Genomic DNA, 25196 nt, shown 5'->3' with positions numbered 1-25196 from the left:
TGTCCATGTAAACACTCATTCGGAATGACCATTTCCCATGAACACGCAGCAAAAAACGTACTTCTGAATTAATTAATTCTGAAGTTTTCATTCTGAATGAAAAAGCCCTCATGTAACCGCATGAGGGCATACTTATGTCAGTATAAGTAACCCAGTGAAGTACTAGATACTCCCTCTAGCCTTAGGAGACATTGGCTTAAAAGCCTGTATTTATCTGTCACAAATGCCTGTTTAACATGTATATTTGGACAGTTTTCTATGTATGTAATTGTGTTTTTCTATGGACCTTGAGCGCGCACTAAAGACATTCATTCATAAATCTATCCATCTCTCCATTTATGCTTCCTAATAACTTTTCAATCACCCACTCTCCTTTCATCCATTCAGCTACTCCTTCCATCAGAAAGTGAGTATAGGCATTCCTGCATAACTTCCGGGTTTGATGAGGATGTCACGCGCATACCCTCTATACTGACACTGTAGTCCTTTTCTCAATCTTTCTGTCTCACTGCCTGCCTGTCCGAGTCTCTCTCTCGCTTCCCTTCTTCCACCTCTCCATGCATGCAGCTTGCAGCAGATGCCTTCTTCTGTGGAAGGCTAGTGGTCCAGTAGTGGAACCAATCATCAGTGGTGTTTACCTCCAGACAGCCAGACAATGCTATTAAGTCATTACGGTACGAGGGACTTCCAAGAACCCCGGTCTTTGATCCCACAGACGGTTAAACTGAATCATCTTACTGGCAGACTGCCTCTTTCAGATATTGGAGCACAGACTAAGATACCCGGGCGCCAGTATGTTCACTTACAACCACAAAGACTTTTTAATCACGTATTACATAACCGCTTACTCAAATGAAAAGGAGGGAGAGAGTATAAGCAAATTATTCACATTCCATGCACTTAAAGTCAGACTAACGGGGACGTGCACACAGACATCAGAGGGGGCTTCAGCCCCTGCCCTTTTACCCGTAAAACAATTGCCCTCTCAAGACAACAAATGCAGCATTTACTACAGTGGAAGAAATGCAAATGCCACTCCTTTCAGGAGAATATTTTTTCCCCGAAGTCTCCTTAACTTGGAACGCACCATTTTGCGTTGGAAAACATTTGTTTCTAAATCCATGTCGTACACCACATCTCCAGTAGATAAGAGTTCTGGGTTGCGCCCCGAAAATAGCTGATCTACAAGCTCTCAACGCGTTGTGAGCTCTTGTAAGTGCCCTCTTACAAGATTTCAGCCCCTGCCTCTCTAACACTCTCTGCACGTCCCTGCAGACTAATCTCTTAGGGAATCTTTTCACCCCATATCTGAAGTCTGCTACGTTTACATTACATACAGAGGCATGGAAAGACATGGAAAGGGGGATGTATTCTAATAAAGGAAAGTAGAATAAAGTAGAGGAGAGAAGAACAGAGGAAAGAACCTCAAGTAACATTTTGATCAAAGTAATATATGTACAGTAGTGTGTGCATGTCTAGCACAATTTCAGACCATAAAGAGCATCATCAGAGCACACACCAAATACGTCACACACACATCAAAAGCCCTCTCTCTGGGGAATTAACCGCCATGCTTGATCTATCAGAGCTAAATAAACATGAGACCCCCTCCCATCTCTCTCGCTTTCTTCCTATTCATTCTCCATCCTTCTTCCCCTCTATCTCGTTCTGCATCCCACTCACTATCATGTCCTCCAGCTACCCCTCTCTCATGCTCAAACGCTGCATGTCTGAGAGGTTACATGAGTAAACATGATGTTCCAGCCCTGAGGGAAAAACCACCTACGGTTTCCTGTCTGCTTGTGCATGCGTGTGCTGTGTGTGAGTGTGTGCGCCTCCGTGCGTGCGTGCGTGGGTGTGTGTGTGCGTGAGAGAAAGAGAACAAATGAGAACGTTTCATTCTGAATGTGTTTATGTAGGCCTATTTTAGTGTGTACGTTTATGTAGGCTTGCTTTTCTTCCCCTGACTTTGTGTCTATACAGTATGTGTTGTGTATGTATTAGCCGTTCAAGTAGGAGTGGGTGATATGATATGATATGATATGATGTGATACGATCTTAGATTGTGGGTGATAAAACATTTCCCCTTCCAGAGAGATCAGAGAATAGTGCCTAGTCCCTAGTGCAACATTCTACCAGCACTGACTGGGCTCACACACACAACACAGCTTCCAAACTTGATTTTGTTGCCATAACTGTCTGGTGTTGCCCAGGCAACTGCAGCAAATCACACTAAGTTTAATGTGCCCGTTCCATGTCATCGCTATTTCGACTAAGATGCAAGTGGTGATAGAATCTGCGTACATGTCAATCTGAATCAACACAACCGGGTATGGAATAGACAGAAAAGTGTATAACTAGAATAATAATGACATGCCCCAAAATAGTGACGCCAGGTTGAAAATGGCTAAGGGTGGTGCTTTATATTATCCTATGTTAAAACCGGCTAATGGGAGGGTGGATGTGTAACGTGTACACACACACAGTCACACACACCTGCATATGATGTTAATGGAATGATCTCCCCATTGAAATTAGAACTGCAAACTCACTCCCAATCTTCCGCCGTAGTCTGAAAACTCATCTCTTCAGACTCCACCTTAGCCCGTAGCACCGTAGAACACAATCCCCACAATATCGTCACAATATCGATAGAGCCATTTGGTCAAAAATCGTAATCTTGTAGCAGCAAATAATTTGACGTTTCACCAGATTGAGCTCAAGGAAAAACATGCCGCTGGAGTTGTATGTGATGACAGACAATCTCATGCATTGAATTTGAAATAGTGTCATCTCAAGCACCATGACATTAAGTTACAAATATTTTCGACAGTCATTCCAACAAAATGTTCCTCTGCATGGTGCAGTTTTGGACAGCTGTTTTTGCTGCTTTAACCTGGTCATGTTAATTAAAACAACTAGAACAACTCTAGCGCCGAGCCATGCCATCCAGGTGGCCAGTGTTCTGTAACATACTGTACTGTACCATACTGTACTGTACTGTATTGTTCCATACTGTACTGTAGTGTACTGTATTGTTCCATACTGTACTGTACTGTAGCAGACTGTACCGTAATGTACTGTTGCAGACTGTACTGTACTGTAGCAGACTGTACTGTACTGTAGCAGACTGTACTGTACCGTAATGTACCGTACCGTACTGTAATGTCGCAGACTGTACTGTACCCTAATGTACTGTACCGTACCATAATGTCGCAGACTGTACTGTACTGTAGCAGACTGTACTGTACTGTAGCAGACTGTACTGTACCGTACCGTACCGTAATGTCGCAGACTGGACTGTACTGTAACATACTGTATTGTACCATACGGTACTGCACTGTACAATACTTTTCTGTACTGTACCATACCGTGCTGTACTGTAGCAGACTGTACTGTACTATTTTTGCAGTCATAGTAATATCAACCCCCAAACAGCCTGTTGCATTAAGCAGGCAACACAAGTGTGTATGCACATCCCCACCTCTGACAGGGCTGAGGAGAAGTGGTTGCAGTTTTTGTGCATGAGGTGGTAGGCATTGCCTTTGTATTCCTTCCCCATCTCCTCTACGATCCTCTCTATGTCCTCCTCCGTGAAATCTGTGCTGCCCAGCACTATGGCTTCTCTGTGGAGAGAGGTAGAAAAGCAGGTACATGGTTAGAGGGATACGAGATGAATGGAGATGGGGTGATTGACCATATTCCTACGGTTGCAATTTTGATCTCATGTGAGACGCCACTCCACCCCTGGTGCGTATGACGTGAGAGCTAAAATAGCCGTTGTGTAAATAGGGACAACGAGGGAAGGGTGGAACAGAAATATGGGAAGTTTCAAGTTAAATTGATTTATGGCAGTGTCAACACATTACGATCACAAGATTCCTAATGTTGCAGTACATTTAGTTGTTTACACATCCACGTGAGCGGTCCTGGATTCACGTGGGCAGTCCATTTCATGGTCATAATATTTCGCTTGCTGTGCACTGATATGTGTGTTGATACGTTCATACCATAAAGCATGTCAGACTGCTGATCACAGGACTGCTGGAGCTGATCCATTTGACAGAGGGAGTGGACAATACAGCTATTTGTCTTGGAGCATCTACATTTATGCTCCACTGACTTACTTGGAAAGAGCATGAGTGTGTGTGTGCAGTGTGTGCGCCCCATGTGGTTTCTGCTGAGCTATGGGGTGGATCAACTAGAGCAGAAATAATACACAGCAGCATAACACACACACACACACACACACACACACACACACACACACACACACACACACACACACACACACACACACACACACACACACACACACACACACACACACACACACACAGTATGACTCACTGACTAAATAACTGAGTGACTCAGTGCGGCAGTGGCAGGTCGAAGTGTTCTTGAGCAAGACAATGAACCCCAAATTGCTCCTGATGTGCTGGTTGTTGCCTTGCATGGTTTCCACCGCCATCGGTGTATGAATGTGTGTGTGAATGGGTGAATGTAATGCACAATCTATGTAAAGCGCCTTGGATAAAGGCGCTATATAAATGCACCATTTTTATTTTGTTGTTGCTTTACAAATACAGATTATCTGTCATAATGAAGGGCGACCTGGCCTAGAGAGCAGCATCAAAACCACATGAAAAGTTTTAGATCAACACATAAAGCAATACAAACTAGAGAAGGGTGCTCCGCGGAGCTAGGCTGGTGTACTTGCCCAGTGGTTCCCTAACGTTTTACCCTGTGACCCAAAAGAGAAATTAGACGTTTGCCTGGGACCCAAACTAGTGAAAATAACAGATCTACAAGCTCACAGCACTCGCTTTGCGCAGCTTTGTGAGTTTGTAGATCAGCTATTTTCATTGGTTTTCTAAATTATGGAATGTCTTTTTTGTTGTTGATTTCTTCATGAAATGACTGAAAAAAATAATTGAATTTTGTTTTTAACTCATGACAATTTGTGCTCGTTTGGGAATGTTTTTTGAAAATGTTTTTAAATATTAAAAATGAAAAACAAAATGTAGGAAACAAAAAATAAATAAAAATTGGTCTGCGACACAACCTTGGCTCCCGAGTCCCAACCCAGTGTTCAAGGACGTGAGGAAGCTGTGGGGGGGAAATAGCCTTTATATGACATACAGTGAACTTTGTGGTGAAATAAAAGGTGGTGCACAGAGGCCCATCAACACGTAATCCTAATCTGGGGTTGATTAAATGTGTTCATGATGGTGTTCTTTAATTTCATTTTCTATATTTTTGAGGGGCACTATCCCCTCCAACGTCTGGCTTTCAGTGGCAGCCAAGTCTATGGACTTTTAATGTTTGTCTTATTCATGCGCCCCAAAAATAAAGAGAGAACTTGCCGTTCCCACTTCAGAGAAGAGATAATTGACAACTATATAAAGCACTCACATGTTACTCACAAGCAGCAGCTTTCCTTGCAGCAAATTGAAATAATGTCTTGATAATCTAGATCAGTTTTGGATCAACGTGGATGACCTGCTCTCCCCATATGCAACATTGCAACTGTGAGTGACGGGGATCAGATCTAAAGGGAAACATCACAGGGAATATGTCCCGACTCCCGACAGTCCCGTTGTCGTTCCTCTTTTTTTGAGAAACCACTATATGCCGCAGCTCAGCGAATACAATAGTTGCTGGCTGCTAATATGAATATCACCTTCCTCCTGAATACGGGCCTCGCGCTGCAAATTCCACATACTCTTCTTCACATGACCGTCAGCGCGGTTGGATCGATGATTTTTGTAATTAATCTATCAAATGAAACTCTCAGCAAGGCTTTGAACTCTTCTTTTTTCCTTTACGACTCGACTTTGTGTCTTTCAAGTTTCCCACCACCACCACACTGCCCTAAGCACAGTCGTACACCATCCACTTGACCACCATGTAGTGCGCTTGATGGATGACTCAGACACGCAAATACGCCAGTGGCAATACGTCATCCAAAGCCTTTGGATGACGCCCGGTGGGGTGATCAACAGGAAGTTATAAATTACGAAACACTTACATTAAACCTTTGTCTAGAAGGGATGTCTTCTGGCTCAGAATTTGTCAAATGGAATGACTCACTGGCATCACTGACTCACTGCCAGCTGTCCACATACGCACACATGCACTCAGTGTGTGATCGGTCCACATTCGCCCACATGCACTCAGTGTGTGATCGGTCCACATACGCACACATGCACTCAGTGTGGGATCGGTCCACATTCGCCCACATGCACTCAGTGTGGGATCGGTCCACATTCGCCCACATGCACTCAGTGTGGGATCGGTCCACATTCGCCCACATGCACTCAGTGTGTGATCGGTCCACATTCGCCCACATGCACTCAGTGTGGGATCGGTCCACATTCGCCCACATGCAGTAAGAATGCACTAAAACGTGTGTGATCTGCAGTAAGCCACTTGAACACTCACTTAAATTTGAAGGTGTCCCCGAGTTCTGTGGCATCGCCTGGTGTGATCTCAAAGATCCCTGAGAATGGGTACGGGTGTCCTCCATAGGCAAACTCTGAACACATACAGCGTACACATTAGGAACAATTTGTATTTGTTGAACAATGTGTGTGTGTGTGTGTAGAAACTTACCTCTGCCATAGATCTCGATTCCTGAGTGAAAGACTCCGATGCCCATAGAGGCGGTAAACTCATTGACCCAATACTGTGAGGGGGAGATAGTGAGATGGGGGAGAGGGAGGTGTAGAGAAAGAGGCAGAGAGAGAGGGAAGGGGGTAGATTTAGGGAAGGGATAGAGGGGACATTGAGAATTGATTAAGTATCAAAGTCATACGATTTGTCACACACGTTACCGCAGTGAAATTTGTTGTTAGTTGTTACCCGATAACGTGACTATTGCAGACAAATTCTCCCTCGAGGTTTTAATAAGGTCAAATCTACCCAAATCTAATCTCATCTAAAACAAACGTGTACTCTGTAGATTTAACAGGAAAATGACGTCGTAACAACCACTCAGTGGATAACAAGCATGTTTTCTCATCTCTGTCTCCCTGTGAGCCGAACTGCCTGTAACATGATATGTAACTATAAGCCTATACATGTTCACTGAATCCCCCCCCCCCCCACACACACACACACCGACCGACACAACACACAAAATCAATAATTGATCAGAGCTGCACTGATCTCTGTCATTAGGTTCCATCTTCTCTGAAGCACGTTTATCATCACCAGGCATGTCATGTCATGCAGGAGGCGGCAACACTATTGGCCAGGTTGATGTTGGGTAGAGTTCATTCATTGATGTGAAATAGAGGTATGTAAGGCTTGGCAATTATGGACAAAATACAATAACATTATACATTCTTTAAAAAACTTTTTAGAATACACAAGCCATGGTCTGTGTGTAACTACTAGAGTCTCAATACCGCACTACATAGTCAAATAGGGTTGTAGGTTTAACACAAATCACAACTACCGGTAATGAAATTACATTCCAGGAATTACTGTTCAGCATTTGAAAAGCAGCACTCAGCTCAAACAGTGTTTTAACTGTACGGATTCAGAGGGTGTTGTGGCCTCAACATGGCTGGTTTATTTCTGGACTATTCTAATCCGTTTGTTTGATTGATTGATTGATTGATTACTTTTAACAGTTTGCATGGACAAGCACAGGGAAGTACAGTACAATACTGCTAAAAGGATGAATACAAGAAAGCCTTTTGGCTTGTTTACATTGGGGACCCCATGTACTCAATTCATTGGAGAAAAATCACAGCCGTGTGAATTGAGCAGTGCTGTGTGTGTGTGTGTGTGTGCGCGCTACAGTAGTGAGTGAGTGAGTGTGTGTGTGTGTGTGTGTGTGTGTGTGTGTGTGTGTGTGTGTGTGTGTGTGTGTGTGTGTGTGTGTTCAATTAGATGACTGCTTGTGCTTAGTGTGAATGAACAGTGTGTGACCCAACGACCCCAATTATCTGCAGTGGGCAATAGGTCATACTCACAGACAGACAGACAGAGACACACATAGCTATTTAACCGCTCAAAAACAGCAGGGAAGAGAATGAGTAGCCTACTACTCAAACCCTATGTAATGATTCACGGCAAAGCATTTTAAAAATTAAAAATAAACAAATGCTTGCAGCTCCAGTGGAGCCTCTCAGTGTACCTGACAATGTATGTCTGTACTGTGTGTCCCCCAGGTGAGAATGAGTGTTGAATGTTTCATAAAAACTGGAACTCCATGCTCAGCTATTCTTAGATCAGCAAACCATAGATAGATAAAGGCTATACAAATTCCCAATTTCCTGGAAGCAGCCAAACGCATAACTTCGCATTACAAGCCACACAGTAGAGCAAAAATCTACAGCTTTTTACAAGCTGAAATGCTTGTAAAAACATTTGCCTCCAATCTGTTGTTATCTATAGCCCAGGGTATAATCTGTAGAATGATGATGTAATGTGGTCTCAGGATCGGGTTCTGGTGAGGAGGCAGTTTTGTTTTGCACATATGATATAAACTGTCAAGTAGAACTGGAGAACAAGCTTCAGATTCTAAGATCAGACCACTCATGTTGCAAGCAATTGGGATGTGTGTTAAAAGTGACAGAGTTTAGGATCAATTTGGGGATGTATTATTATTGGTTCATCACTATATAATATATAAAGTATATAGTGTTTTTCATTAATACATTTTGATCAGGCAGCTCTGGGTAAGAAAAATGTACAGCAATATGTGTCTGACATAAGTGTTCTGCGGGAGGTAAGGTCAGCTAAGTACACCAGTCACCTCTCATCCTCTTTGCTAATCCTATCTGCTAGCGACTGCTCATGCCTGAAGGAGGAAGTAATGAATCATAAAAGGGATTTCATAGGAAGATGCATTTCCTTTTGTGGTGTTTTAATAGTAGTCATTGTTTGTATACTCCTCTTGACAAGGAGGCACAAATAATATTGTTTTAAATTGTTCCACTTACTTACTACTTATTTACAAAATAATTGATAATTTAATAATTAACTGATGGGCATGTCATTATAGGTGTAATATGGAATAGGTTTTTAAATGTAAATAAATCAAAAGGAGTGAAAATAGCCTATGATGTGAGGGGTTCAGTCATGAACTGACTGAATGTGGCTTGCTTGTAAACGTGAATTGTGTAACAGGAAACAGATGTGTATCAGTGTATGAGACCCTGGCAGACGCCTGTGACTGACTGAAAAGTAGGTTAGAGCCTAGATTCACTGAGTCAGGATGGATATTCTTTTGATCATTACACTAGCTTCAATATACATCTGTGCATGCATGCTTTGGATGGGGAAGGGGTAGTCCCCCTTTATAATCTCCCAATTACCCTGTCAAACAGCAATAGAGGGTATGCGCGTGACATCATCATCATACCCGGAGGTTATGCGGGAACACCTTCTGAGTGGCAAAAAACTACTTTCTGGCCTTGGCAACCCATACATCCAAACAGAAAAGTCCTATCTGATTGGATTAAACAACGTTAAAACGTACTGACTTTGCCACTCACTTTATGCATGAGCATACCCTCTATTAAACCCTGATTTATTTGAGGTGGGTTACTCAGCAAGTGGATGCTGAGTGGATGGAGAGTGAACCTAATGCATTCGGCACGCACAGCCCCCCCCCCCCCCACACACACACACACACAGTTGAGACAATGTTTTTCCAGACTGAATCCAAAATTATACTCTTACATGGCTTTAGGTGGCAACATTGCCACGTAGATTTTTCTTTACACAAAATGTGGATTAAAGACCATTTATCAATTTCTAGTCATTCTAACACGTTACCCTCCGCACATTCTGCACTCACAGTGGTGCTGCCCTAGCGTATCAGTTAACACAGTAGAAATGCATGTGAAAACGTCACAGCGCTGTGCACAGTGCACACTACGTGTCCGTGGCTCCATGTCAGAGAAAATGTCAGGTCTGTTCTGTCTAAGAAGAAGGGAAAAAAAGTAATCCTGTCATCAGCGTATTGATTGGAACAGCCAGGAACCACTCCATAGTCCATATAGGTCAATTAAGACAATACAGACTGAGGCCGGTGGTCTGCTGCTGCCAACAATAGAAGAAACTGCAGTGGTCGTGTTTCTTCCCTCCCGCCTTCTGCTTTGGTTGTGAAGTAAGAGTCTTATCTTAACTGGCCCTAATGACCTCAAAGCCCATTAAACCCAGCCTTCTCCTCAGCATGGAGGAGGGAAGGTAGTGTGTGTGTGTGTGTGTGTGTGTGTGTGTGTGTGTGTGTGTGTTTGTGCGCGCTCGCGAGAGCGCGCGCGTGCGTGCGTGCAAAAGAGTGTGCATGAATGAATTACACAGAGCAAGAGACTGTAGGACAGAGGATAGGACAAACAGCAGGTTCAGCTGTCAGTATAATAGTCTATTGATCCACTCACTGCACAGTGTGGCCGTGTGGTAAAAGATGCATAAAAGCATCGCTGCCCCGGAGACTCATCGGGTAAGACTGCATAAGGCAAGTCCTTCCCAAAGCTGGCCTGGCTTCAAATCCGATAGAGTTTACATGTCAGCCTCTCTACTGCCTTTCCTGTACTTCCACTTACTGTCCCTATTAAGATGAAGCAAAAATAATGTGGAACATAAAGGGAGTGTCGGTGTGTAACCGGCTGACTGAAAGACCTGGAGAGAGCAAGCTGTCTGGATCCGACATCTGCTGACAATGTGGGGCGATCAGATCAGGTGACATCTCATGTTTAGAGATGCTCCAAACGCATGGCACAGACTACTGACAATCAGCTGATGGCACTGTTCTGTGCCTGCGTGAGAGGAAACGAATCTACCACACTGGGAAAATATACCCGATTGATTTGTTATTATCAACAAAAATACACATACATAAACAATAAATATATTACCGGTCAAAAGGATAAAAATAATATATAATCTTGATAGAAGGAGTTCAAGTATCTCGGGGTCTTGTTCACGAGTGAGGGGAGAACGGAGAAGGAGATCAGCCGGAGAATCGGAGCGGCAGGGGCGGTATTGCAGTCGCTGTACCGCACTGTTGTGACGAAAAGAGAGTTGAGCCAGAAGGCAAAGCTCTCCATCTACCGAGCAATCTTCGTTCCTACTCTCACCTATGGTCATGAAGTGTGGGTCATGACCGAAAAAGAATAAGGTCTCGAATACAAGCGGCCGAAATGAGTTTTCTTCGACGTGTGGCTGGCATCTCCCTTAGAGATAGGGTGAGAAGTTCAGTCACACGACAGAGACTCGGAGTAGAACCTCTGCTCTTCGCCTGGAAAGGAGTCAGCTGAGGTGGTTCGGGCATCTGGTTAGGATGCCTCTCGGGCGCCTCCCTAGGGAGGTCCTCGACGCACGTCCCACTGGGAGGAGACCCCGGGGCAGACCAAGGCGCAGTTGGAGGAAAGACATCGACTCACTGGCCTTGGAACGTCTCGGAATCCCCCAGGAGGAAGTCACTAATGTTGCTCTCGAGAGGGAAGTCTGGAGCTCTCTGGTGGAGCTGTTGCCCCGCGACCCGACTACGGATAAGCGGTTGAAGATGGATGGATGGATGAATGAATCTTATTTGCATTGTGTTGTGATCCTTTGAGTGAAAATATGTGTGTAAACCGAAAGTGAAGAACCCACGTGTATAGAGGGGGCAGGCAGAGACCTACAGTATATAACATTTTCATCAATACATACCAATTCATATCCAATTTCCTTTTTTTTTTCATGTGTCTATGAGGTGACAGTACTTCATTAGACACCCTGGAGTTGAAAAAATTATACCTCAGAATAAGAGAACAAAGGAATCACGGCACTCCATCTTTAAATGGAACCTGCAAAAACTCAACTAGTTGATGGAAATAATTAGGTGCATGGCTATTCAGCTATTCTGTAGGACTTGTTATTATAATAGAGCTAATCAACTATTGCTTGGCTTGCCGGCCAATATGGCAGACATGCTGAGTGCTGACGTGTCGGCACTCGGCAGCAGTAACTAAAGTGTATGTATGCTCATAATTCCCAATGTTTCTCAGTTCTTTAAATCCTATCTCAGTTTAAGTGGATTCCCTGGACAGCTCTGAGTGTTTAAGTCACCTTGCTTAATGACACCACCTGCCAGTCTACCTGCCAGTGTGTGTACAGTATGTATGAATGAGCATGCACAGCTTAGACATTTGAGATTAGAAAAAAATACAGACAATGATGCAAGAAGAGTATAAAACTGAGTCTGAGAGGGAGAGCAAGGATATGAGACAGAAATAGATAAAGTATTGCACAGATTATTTGAACACAAAATGAGCCAGAGAAGAGAAAGATGATGATTTTCACATACAACAGCTTCACGTGTTGACATTTCAAATGAACAGGAAACGGCTATGCCACCTTATGAAAACACAGGACTACGGTTAATATGCACGGAGGCTATTTTAACCATAGATATAAAAAAAATAGATGCCTCATTGGCCGCTGCCGGAGGAAGTCAAGTGGAAACGCGTGAGGCAGTAGGCATGCTGCGACGCTGCCGCTCGAGTGACTACTGGCCAATCACAGCGCATCTTTTCCGGGACTTATTAATTCACTCAAAATGAGCTTTATTGGTATGGGAAAACAAACGTTTACATCTAATTGGTCTACCGAACGTCCCCTGTGACACACACGGAAGCTTGGCTATGTTGGCAAGCGAGCATGGAAATGGTGCCGGGTTCGCAAAAATGCCAATGGTCATGGCCCCCTCCTACTAGTAGTATGGGATAAAGTACAGTTTTAGACCGCGACGAAGGGGCGCCGTCTCGAGCGAACTTGAGCCACGTGAGAGGTGAGACATCACTGAAGTTTCCGTGTCCAATGTTGCGAAGTGCGCTTAGCTAACTCAGCCCCGTTCCGAGTTGCGACCCCTATATGGTCAGAATATTAAATCATGTTTTGGCAAGAGCATTTGCCCCTACTGCTACTCAAAGTGGCTACTGGCCAATCACAGTGCGTCCTTGCACAAGTGCACTGGCCAATCACAGCGTGTCCTTACGCAAACCCAGCACCATTTCCATGCTTGCTGTTGCCAAGCTTCCGCTATGCGTCTTGCCTCCTCTCGAGATCACACAACCCAGAGCCAATGAGTCTATGTCCATGATTTTAACCAGCAAGCCATTCCCCCACACAATTACTGCTGTCCAAATGTTCTAAGCAATAGCTGATAAAGGCGGAAACTCTGGAAAGGAGAACAGCATTGCTTCAATATGGGAGCTTCTGTGACTGTGGTCTGCTATTATGTTAGTCCATTTTGTGTTTGTATTTTGTGAAATAAATGTGTAAAAGCCATTATCTGTAAAGTCTTAACACTACATTCTGACGCTGTTGTGTTACACATCATAGGCGCCGGAGGGGGAGGTCAGAAGGGTCTATATGTGGAATATATTAGGGATTGGGACCCAATCCCTAATGGATGAACCTAAATGATGGACCCGATCATTGGGTCACGCCTCGTGACACGTCATGCCACCATATATGTCTCCATATATAACTCTACATCTGACATCAAACCCTTAGATCTCCATATATCGAGCTGACCTGTTCTGACATTGATTATGTTGATCCTTCCCAACCTGCCCTTCCTCTTCGATGTCTCTCTTTTGACTGATACCTGTTCATTCAAACTCTAGACGGGCCTGCCCCAAAGTTATTAGTGCAGTCGCGCCCGGCAGCCGGCAAAGAGTTCTCAACAGGGCCGAAAATCGGCCCTACCTGGGCCCTCATCAAACCCTATACACTCAAAACACTGCCCCCGCTGCCACCCTTAGATCTCCATATATGGAGCTGACCTGTTCTGACACTCCATATGTTGTTCTGACCCCCCATGCCAAAGTGCCAGCAGTCTGCTGTTACCGAGGCGGATGCGTGATGACGTCAACTCCCCCCCAGCGATTCAGCGAATAATAATAACAACTTGTACCCACAGCGTCTGACCCCTGTTACACATCACACATCTAATTCTGCAATGCAGACAAGACCTTTGCTGCGTGTCTTCCCACCATCTCTCTCCCAGTTTCCTGTCAAGTCTATGCAGTCACAAATTGGGTTTATATAAGACGGGGTCATGTTTGATACAAATTAATATCAAATATCTAAATACCGAATCAACTGGCTGGGGTGCTCACAAAAGCCTGAGTAGATGTTAACATAAATAACCCTGTGTGTGTGTGTTTGTGTGTTTGTGTGTGTGTGTGTGTGTGTGTAAAACGCACTTACGCACTTATGTCCCCAGAAATTAATTTAAATCAAATCATACAGAGCTTCCCCAAAGTAATATAGATTAGATAGATAATAAAATCGTTATTTCAAGATGTGTTTGTGTTTTTACAAACGATAGATTTGATAAGTATACTGTGCAATGCACTGCTGGCAATGGTACCCAGGCCAATGGTACCCATGCCAGACAGACAGTATAACGTCGAAAAAAATATTATGGCACTTTTTCATCGATCCTTATCCTTTATGGAGAGTGCATTGACATTTTGTTTTGTTTCATGGTACGGCTCATCATCATTGGTCAATAAGAACAAACTCCATAAAATCATCAGCGTGTCCAGCAAAATAGCTGGGGTACGATTTGAGAGTATGACCTCAATGTATGAGACCCGGGTACTCAGGAAGGGGAAAGCTATTACTAGGGACAACACACACCCGTTACACAGCCAATACAATATTTTACCATCAGGGCGACGGCACATGGTACCTTCCCTGCAGGCTAGGGCCTCAAGATCGTTTGTTCCCATAAGTATAGGACTTATGAACAAGCAGGCCCCATCTCAGTTCCGTGCATAAAGTGTGATGTGATGCCTCTTGGAACTATGACTGGTGGCCTTCTGTTGGCACTGTTTCTTTATTGTCCATGTATGTTATTTTTGACAGTGACCTGAACATGGAGGCTCATATTAGAAACACCACCAAAATATCATTTTACCATCTGAGAAACATTTCCAAAGTCCGACCATTTCTGTCCCAAAATGACACCGAAAAACTCATACACTGTTTCATCACCAGCAGGCTTGACTATTGCAACGCTCTCCTGTCTGGCTTACCCAAAAAATCCATTGGTCGGTTACAACTGGTCCAAAACGCAGCTGCCCGCGTGCTGACAAAAACCAAACGCAGAGCACACATTACACCAATTTTAAAGTCCCTGCACTGGTTGCCTATACATTTTAGAATAGATTTTAAAATTATTTTACTTGTTTTTAAAACACTAAATGGAAATGCACCTATTTATTTTTCAGAAATGCTTCCTAAATATGTGCCAGGCAGACCACTTCGTTCATCGAGTGCTGGTCTCCTGGAGATACCTGAGACCCCAAAAACAAAAAAATATGGTGAAGCCGCCTTTAGCTACTACGCCCCTGTGCTCTGGAACAGCCTGCCAAGGGATCTACGGTTCTCTGAATCTGTTGACATTTTTAAACGAAATCTTAAAACACACCTTTTTAGCATCGCTTTTACCTCCTAGATCATGTCCTTTTCCTGTGATTAGTCTCTCCTTTTTACTATTGTTTTTATTACTTTATAGTCGATGCTTTCCTGCTTTGTTTTGCTCTTTGTGTGATATGTACATGTGTATATTTGTGTATGTGTGTGTGTATTTATGTATATATACATGTATGTATATGTGTGTGTATATATATATATATATATATATTATTTTTATTATTATTACTTTTTTTTTGTTCTTACTGTAAAGCACTTTGAACTGCACTCGCTGCCTGAAAAATGTGCTATATAAATAAAGATTGATTGATTGATTGATTGATGTACTGTGTGATCTGTTTGTTTGCATATGTTTTATGTATATCCTGATGACTGCTGTGCACAATTTTTTTTTCCGAAAGGACAATTAAAGTATCTATCTATCTATCTATCTAAAACACAGGGCAGATTGGAGGAGAGGTACTTGCCCTGCAGGGCACCCAGGTCGAATACTGGAGAACTCGGGTCGCCGACTCTTCTTCATCTTTGCCGAGATTTCTTCCCCTTTCGCCGACTCTTCGTCACTTTCCGGTCCGAGTTCTGTCTGAGAACTCGGACGGACTTCTCAAGACAAGTCGGCAAACCGTGGAGAATATTCGGCAGAATCTGAAGAAGAGTCGTCGCGCGGCGAATCTTCTTCACATTCTGCCGAATATTCTCCACGTTTCGGGGAGAATATTCGGGGTTTTCTGCAGCTGCAAGTTTCTGAATGTTAGCTAATGTGCTAACGATGCTAAAGCAACACAACCAAAACATACGCTAACACTGAGGAGCTAAAGTAAACAAACAGACGCTAACACTGCTGAGGAGCTAAAGTAAACGTGACGTTGTTGTGATACTGTATAAAACAGTGCAGTGGCAGATAAATGTAATGTAAATGTCTAGCCTACTACAACAGTACAGAATAGGCTAACTAACGAGATGCAAATATGCAAAATTATATAGCCCGCAGCCTCGAATGCAATTGATCATCACTTGGTATGCTAAGTCGAGTGATCTACCACACAGAGTTCATGTTGTTGTTGTAGTAACGAGATGCAAATATGCAAAATTATATAGCCCGCAGCCTCGAATGCAATTGATCATCACTTGGTATGCTAAGTCGAGTGATCTACCACACAGAGTTCATGTTGTTGTTGTAGTTCTGTTGTAGTTCTGAAAATGCAAATGATCAATCACTGTTCTAATAGACCACCTCTACTTCCTGACTGAATTACATCTGAATAGCAACGATGATGATGATGATGGCTACACATATTTGTTCTAATAGACCACCTCTACTTCCTGACTGAATTACATCTGAATAGCAACGATGATGATGATGATGGCTACACATATTTGTTCTAATAGACAGACCTCTCTATAAACGCCAACCCCAAAACGTTCTAAGCGCATAACCAACGGGACGTCCATACAACGTCCATACGACGTCAAACAGACCTCTCTGTAAAGTGTAAACCCAACCCCAAAACGTACGTCCAGGTCGACGTCCCAGCCAGACGTCCATACGACGTCCGTACAACGTCGTCGAGACGACCTGACAGTCAAACTCAGGAGACGACATGCAGACTCAGTCCGTTGCAAAAAAGACGTCCATGTGACGTCCATACAACGTTGACAGGACCTGCTGCATTGGGATAGCTAAACGGAAACGCTTTCCCGTTCATTCTCTACGGTAGTGTGCTGAACCACTAACGGACGTAATTACATTTCTAACGTAACTAACGAGATGCAAATATGCAAAATTATATAGCCCGCCTCTACTTCCTGACTGAATTACATCTGAATAGCAACGATGATGATGATGATGGCTACACATATTTGTTCTAATAGACCTACTCTACTAGCTTCCTGACTGAATTACATCTGAATAGCAACGATGATGATGATGATGGCTACACATATTTGCATGTGAGAAGCTCACTACAGGCCAATGCCATTTGTGATGGACAAGCAGTGTTGCAATGTCTGCTTATATATATATATAATAAATTAGGCCTATGCTATGTAAATGTCCCAGATGAGTACAAATTATTATATGTAATTGCTCAACAGTTGTACCTGATTCATTGATTATTGTATTAACTGTTTGACTATTAGCATGGGTACATATATAACCCATATATATATTTAAATCCTCATTATCCTTGCCAATATTAAAAAAAACATCTAAAGAAATAGCTTATTCTTTCCTCTCTGTAGATTACATGTTTTACCTTGATGCGTTTGATAGATAAAATGGGTCTTATCTGTTTACAATTTACAATTTAGGCATTTAGCAGACGCTCTTAATCCAGGGTTAAGAGCAAGAACAAAAAGCATGGGGAATACATCACATAAAAACATTTATCATGAAACATGCGTAAGCTAAGAAAGTAACAGTGGAATATCTATAATGAAACTATACATATAAGCTATACATCTATACTACTATAGGCTACTATACTACAAACTAATGTCCAGTGGTCAATGTCCCATATTCTCCTTTTCCTGAACTATGACCCAGGCCGGATCATTGATATTGTCACCTTAAATCATCCTTTTACTCTTGGCCTACTGCCTGTTTATACAGCGTTGTTCCTAATCATCCTAAATGTCATGTTTGTTGTTGTATTGTTTATTTCTGTGCAGTCTGTGTTTTTATTTTCTTTCTTCTTCCTTTCCTTGCATTGTATTTTTACCTGTATTTTTACCTGGGGACCTACTTGTCACGAATAAAGTCACTGCAAATATTCTTCATCTTTCAGGAAATGCAAGATCTACATTATTATGCAGTCACATTAAAGTGGGGAGGGGCTATGGGGTCGCATAACATGACATTACCTGAATGAATGACAGTCGTTCGCATACAGTATGCAATGACCTGAACGATAGTCGTTGAGGTAAAAAAGGGTGTGGCTTATATTTTCTTTAAAAAGGTAGGTTACAGAGGCTTAAAATTCAGTACAAATTCAGTACAGCCAGTATTGTCAAGATGTCAAGACGTCAAGTGAAACGACCAGCAGTTCCTCCACCTCCTCCTCCTCCGAAGAGATCCAGGTTGGTTTCTCCAGCAGCAGCACCAGAACCAGCAGCTGAACCAGTACTAGAACGAGCTGCAGAACCTGAACCTCCAGTACCAGCAGCTGAACCAGTACTAGAACGAGCTGCAGAACCTGAACCTCCACTACCAGCAGCTGAACCAGTACCAGAACGAGCTGCAGAAGCTGAACCGCCAGTTCTTCGTTACACCATGGTGGAAGGTGGTACACAGCGAGGCGCCAGGCTTTTAGTTGATAGCTATGGCTATAGTTACACCGTGAGGGCCCAGAGTGGACAAAAGACAACCTGGCGCTGCGCTGTAAGACGAAAAGATCTGACCTGTCAAGCTGTAGTGACGCAGGTTGGGGACGTATACACACCTGGACCGCACAACCACGTCCATAACGGAGATCCTGGCTTTGAAGTTAAGGTGAAGCTCTACAAAAAGGTCTTTGAAGTCACTCAGCAGAATCTCTTCACATCAGCTGACAGCGTGGTGGAGTCTGTAGTCAGAGACGAAACGGGCTATGTTATCAACCAAGCCAATCTGAGCCGGGCTGCCAACCTGAGAAGACAGAAGCTGAGGCCTGCAGAGCCAAAAAAAGAGGAATTGGACTTTGTGTTGAACATTTCCAGTGTACCAGGAGATTTTCTGCAAGCAGACCTCTACACAAACAATTCTCGACACCTGATATTTGCCACATCCAAACAACTGGATCTTCTCCGGTCTGTGAAACAAGTATTCTTAGATGGTACATTCAAAGTTGTTAAGGAACCGTTCAAGCAGCTTTTCAGCTTTCATGGCTTTCTCGAAGACGCTGACGGCGTGAATGTCAAACAAGTGCCACTGGCATTTGTCCTGATGTCAACTCGGAGGAAACGTGACTATGTTGCCGTGTTCAAGGAGATGCTGACCCTCGCACCCAATCTCAGCACCGTCGACATGGTGACAGACTTTGAGTCAGCGATTTGGCGTGCTGCGCAAAAGGTTTTTCCTGATGCTCGGATGCATGGCTGTAGTTTCCACTTCACCCAGGCTCTGTGGAGACACGTTCAAGACCTTGGCTTGGCAGTGGCCTACAAAACCATACCACGGGTCAGAGACTACCTCAAGATGTTGTCTGCCCTTCAATATCTTCCCGCCCATGAGATTGAAGGTGCATTCAATGTGCACGCAGCACGTGCCTCAGACGAGCTGCAACCCTTCGTTGACTACATGCGGTCCACCTGGATAAGTGGACTGTGGAAGCCAGAGGACTGGTGTATGTACAAGCGTGCCATCAGGACGAACAATGATGTCGAGGGGTGGCATAACAGACTAAATCGTAAAGCACAGAGAGCAAACTTGCCGCTTTATATGCTCATCGATTTGCTGCACAAGGAAGCTACCTTGATCAACTTCCAGCTGCGTATGGTGTCAGAAAAGAAGTTACGCCGCTACCAGCGAAGGCAGACGAAGGCTACACAGGGAAATCTGTCCCAGTTGTGGAAAGACTTTGAAAGGGACAATCTCACCATCATGGACATGCTGAAGAGTGCCTCTGAAGTGAATGGCCCAGTGTGGAGATGCTAACTACAACTACAACTACACTGCAGCTATTTTTCACTTTCAACTTTTTCACTGAAACAGTGTTTTTGTACATATGAGAACTTTTTGAGAACTTTTTGAGAACTTTTTCAACTTTTTTAACTTTTTTCAACTGTTTTTGTACATATGGCAACTTTTTTCTTTAACTTTTAGATAGATGCGACAACTTTTTTCTATTATAGTATAGTATATTTTAGTATAGTATAGTATAGTATATTTTACACTTAAAACACTTATGTTTACCTTTTTTCTATATATTTTGTAAAAACTGTTGTTTCTATATTTAAATAAAATTCATTACATTTGACCGTACATTTGACTCTTGTGTTATATTCTTGTGAAATATTCTGATGTGACTGTGAAGTATTCTGATAAGATATGCAGACATAGAGAATAATAGTTTTTACTATTTACATCAATATAATTTAGAATAATCAATTGTTGATCATCATCATTGTTGCCAAATATGCCAAATATGTCATTAGCAGTAGCCATCATCATCAAATCAGACATCACTACTCTACTTCCTGACTGAATTACATCTGAATAGCAACGCTAACAATGATGATGCCTTTATGTCTTCCGTCGTTCAGCCACTAGATGGTGTATTGGGTCAAAAGTTGGGACCAATATGCTCCGCTGTCAGTTTACAAGTTGTCAATGCAGAGAGCAGACGTTTCGATCCTTGTGATCACCACAGGATCATTGCTTGTGATTTATGCTTTCCTTTTCTGGCCGAACGAGGCGATCATGTTTGGACATCTATGGACAGCTATTTTGGACAGCTATTTTTCGTGGCACATTATGTTTCATCACAACAACGTGACATTCGTCACGTTTACTTTAGCTCCTCAGTGTTAGCGTCTAAGCATTAACATTTCAATGGCCGAGGGTCGTTAGAGTCTATTGTTCCGTGTTGTTGTTATCGCACGTCTAATGGTTAGACGGTTAGACATGTGACAACGCAACAATAGGAAGCCTGCAGCCCAGTAGGATTTTGACAGAAAGTAACACTAACTTAGTGTTAGGCTACTTTCTGACAAATCAGGCGGCACACCTGGACATATCAAAACACTGGGCTAGCTATTCATTGAAAAATGCGAGGCCCTGTGCTTTATAATTTGTTAATCCACAACTATACAAAAATCATCACATTTCTATCTAGGACAAAGAGCAAAAATTGCTCTTTTGCAATGTGAAAGAAATGCCACCGAATTCTTAATTATTTTCCTTCTCTATATGGGCACACTTGTGAAAGCTGAATGCTTTTGCATGCTATTATTGATCTGCTGTCTGATCAGCGTGCATGATCATTAGTCAGTAGCTAGATGCGCGCTCCAGTGCCGAGATTTCTTCCCGTTTCGGCGACTCTTCGTCACTTTCCGTCCGAGTTCTCAGACAGAACTCGGACCGGAAAGTGACGAAGAGTCGGCGAAAGGGGAAGAAATCTCGGCAGAATCTGAAGAAGAGTCGTCGCGCGGCGAATCTTCTTCACATTCTGCCGAATATTCTCCACGGTTTGCCGACCTGTCTTGAGAAGTCGGCAAAAAGGGTAAATCCGCCGAGTGTTCTTGTTACCCCCAGGTCTGCATGGATCTTTCTTATGCCACTACTGTGTGGCTACTCTCTTCTTTGTTTCTCTGTTCACTCTCTCCCATTATTCTCTGCAAGCTGGCGGCAAAGAGGAGCCTTTCTCTTTCTGTCTTCATCCTTTCATATATCCTTTTAAGCAGTAGGACATGGACATACGACTAATAAGTCATCCTAGTATTTCTATCTCTCTCACACACACACACACTCTCTAGGCACTTAACTTGCGGATAGATAGGAACAATGCTTTGCTCTGTCACCCCTTACCCACTGGTCTCTGCAGGCTAGAATGTCTGCATGTATCTGATTATCTTTCTCTCAGTAGTCTGTACTACACACTGTACACACAGTATATCTCTCCATTTCGCACACAATTTGTCCAGTGATCTTCAGAAAGATTGTACGTTATATTTTGCCATAGGCCGCCTAGGACATATCCATTCCATCCCCCTCTCTTCTTCATTTTCTCTCCTTCCCATCTTCCATGATTACCCATTCAAGCTGAAATGTAATGGCAGCAAAGTCAGTCAGTCAGTCAGTCAGTCTGTCTGTCTGTCTCTCCATTCCTCATTTCCTCAACAGCACTCTAATTCTCACACCTCCTCTGTTCTCTGCTAATAGAGAGACAACATGTCTATAAATGGAGTGGATTGAAAGAGAAGTTACAGTGAAGTAAATCAGAATTTGAGTTCTCAACTTCTTATTCAATGTTTGCGTTACACAATGTATGTGTTTACACAAACACTCAAAATTGTCCATTCATTGTCAAAGGCATTTAATGTTTGTGTAGGACAAATCATCCTAGTGTCTCAGTGGGTTGCACTGTGTACTCAGTCTCTAATCGTTAGTTCAAATATGGCTATTTACAGAGCTCGTCACATGTTATTGCCTGACTTTACAAGTTTACAGTCTAATATCCATCAGCATATCAACTGCTGCATTCAACATATAAGCTATAGTCAATGTCATGAGCATATCCAATGTGACATACTATAATTGTAATGCCTTGCTGGGTCTCCTTGTATGTATGTAATGTACAAGACAAGTATTCATTCCTGTTCCACTCTGTGCCTATAACAGAATGAGGTCACACCAACATGATGACATTGCAGTGAGTCAAAGTCACGGTTGGTTGTATCTAATGACATCACACTGCAGGTGTCAAGTATCACACTGCAGGTGTCAATTAGACTAACACAGTGAGACATAACACAGACAACTATAATAAAACATAACACTGGGATAAAGGTGCAAGATACAGCTGTTTGTCATTTCATGTGATGGAGAAAATGTTTTTTCTTAATATTTTAAGCTTGGAATTTTACTTATTCAATTGGTGAATTCATTTGAAGTTACACTGCATAGGGTCAAATACTTGTTGAAAAAGGTCAATGTTAAAAATTATGCCTGCAATGAGTCAACCTTATTATGCAAGTAGTAAAGTACAGTAACAGACAGTACATAGAAATGTTGTGTATTACAACAAATATTACTCAAACAGGCTTGCAATGGCATCACTATTCACTACCAATCGATAATTCATGAAGAAATCACTATTGCTGGAAAAAACGACTCAATACTACTACATGACAACAACACAATGCGTCAAATCCAACCTTTGGCCTTAACAGCCAAGTCTGAGCCATAATTAGCCCCTCTCGGAACCCTCCGTAAAGCTTTTCTGAAATTTTGATGTCACTTCACGTAGGGTCCCTGTACGTTACTGTGTTTTCGTATTTAAATCATAGAACGCGGACATAAATATCGTCGTTAACGCCATGTCTGCACCGTTTGACAGCTTCTTTTTGTTTGAGTTATTCTGAATGTGTCAACTATAAGTACCTATACATACCGCTGCGAAATCTCTTTGTTTGACCGATTTGGTCACTTTGATTCTTCTTGTTTATTTACCGTTTATTGTACCGCCTCCCGATGTGCGGTTGGCTTGTGCCGGCTACGTTCCTGCCTCTGATCTGCTCTGTCATAGCTATAGCGCCACTAGCTAGCCAGATAGGCGGTACAATGAGGTGTCAATAAACAAGGAAGGAAAAGAAGAATCAAAGCGACCAAATCGGTCAAACAAAGATAAAAAATACTTAACGGCTTCCGCGCCACAGGAGATATTCGCAGCGGTATTTATAGGTACTTAAAGTTCACACATTCAGAAGCCCTCAAACAAAAAGAAGACGTCAAAGAGCGCAGAAGGACGTATCCGAAGGTATTTACGTTTATTTATGTGTGCGTACCCGGTGGCAGGGTGGAGGTGGAATAGGACCCCATGGTCTGGGTCACAAAAATGTCAGAAACTTCAGTACCATTGGGTTCTGCTTGTAGGGCTAGGCCCTAATCTTGTTTTGACTTTCAGTCACCACTCACCACATTTTGGTGCAACTTTCATCATTATTGGTTCATAATCATATCAATCACTATTCTAAACATTGAACCTCTATTTGTTTATATAAAGTTTGTCTCTAGCACATGACTATTTTCAGTACAGCATGCAATGTGCATGAGTGCTGAGGGGAAACTGGAACTGGTCAACTTTCTTGGCAGAAGCGTGACTTCTGTTCACCTGACTTCACTGTTTTGGCCATAGAAGCTTAGCGTTTCCAATTAGTCATTTTGCTCCACTCCTAATATGGCAATGAAACTACAAGAATATTTTACACATTGTGACAGTGTGTGTGTGTGTGTGTGTGTGTGGTGGGGTGTGGTGGGGTGTCATTCATCATATGTCTTTCTTTCAGAGTTAACCCTGAGGATATTTTATTACATTTATTTTGTAATAAGTTACTAAGTGACATCTTTTTGACATGTTTCCCAGGCCAGCAAGGCAACTTACCATGTCATAAACATTTAGAATGATCGGCTCGTTTGCCATCACTGGCACCAGGATGTTGTCCCACTACGAGCCTCTTCTTCTGTTGTCTTCACAGCCCCCTCCTCTTTTTCCAGGTGTCACTTCAAGTCTTCTACAGTCCCAAAACTCTTGTTTAGCTATCTTCCACAGCTCCCCTCCTCTTCTTCTGGTTTGACCTCTACAGCCCCCTCCTCTACGTTCTTTAGCTCGGTGTCTTGTCTTCCACAGCTCCCCTTCCTCTTTCATGCAGAACCTTTCCCCTCTCACTAGTTTCTTGAAAGAACTACAGACACTCAGCTCGACAGTTCACAAACATGGCCGGGCGTAGAAAGACGCCCGTTATACTGACAATTAAGTCCACTGCCGCATTCGTAGTCCAGCATCCGACGGCTTTGTCCAAAAACAAACCCCACATAAAAACAATGAACAGCTGATGAACTGACTCGCTAGCTTAGCTTAGCCGCAAAGCTCGAAGTGAAAGGATGAAAAGTGAGTATTCTCGCCAAGGAATTAGCACGAAAATGCTGAAATGTCATCTTCCTGAGCGACTTCCAATCCGATATCTCATTGCGTGTGAATATTCCCCACTTGATTAGTGATAGATATATATCCTCCGTGGTACTGGTTAGCGGTACTAGCGCTAGG

General features: G+C 42.9%; 1 protein-coding gene across 1 annotated transcript in view; it reads right to left on the bottom strand.

Moving 5' to 3' along the window:
* LOC308328464 (deubiquitinase DESI2-like) overlaps positions 1–25196 on the bottom strand; it is a 32211-nt gene extending 7015 nt beyond the window's left edge. Inside the window, exons 1-4 of the mRNA XM_080782301.1 lie at positions 24534–25196; positions 6616–6688; positions 6445–6538; positions 3485–3626 (exon numbers count right to left, since the gene is read on the bottom strand). Of these exons, the coding sequence (XP_080638427.1) occupies positions 3485–3626; positions 6445–6538; positions 6616–6688; positions 24534–24572 (348 nt within the window). The 5' untranslated portion in view covers positions 24573–25196. The remainder of the gene's footprint in view (positions 1–3484; positions 3627–6444; positions 6539–6615; positions 6689–24533) is intronic.

The sequence above is a fragment of the Protomyctophum bolini genome (assembly GCF_963924005.1).
Source record: "Protomyctophum bolini genome assembly, chromosome: 14".
Lineage (NCBI taxonomy): Eukaryota > Metazoa > Chordata > Actinopteri > Myctophiformes > Myctophidae > Protomyctophum > Protomyctophum bolini.
Note: the sequence above shows the minus strand (reverse complement) of the source record. Positions and strands in the feature narration are given on the sequence as shown.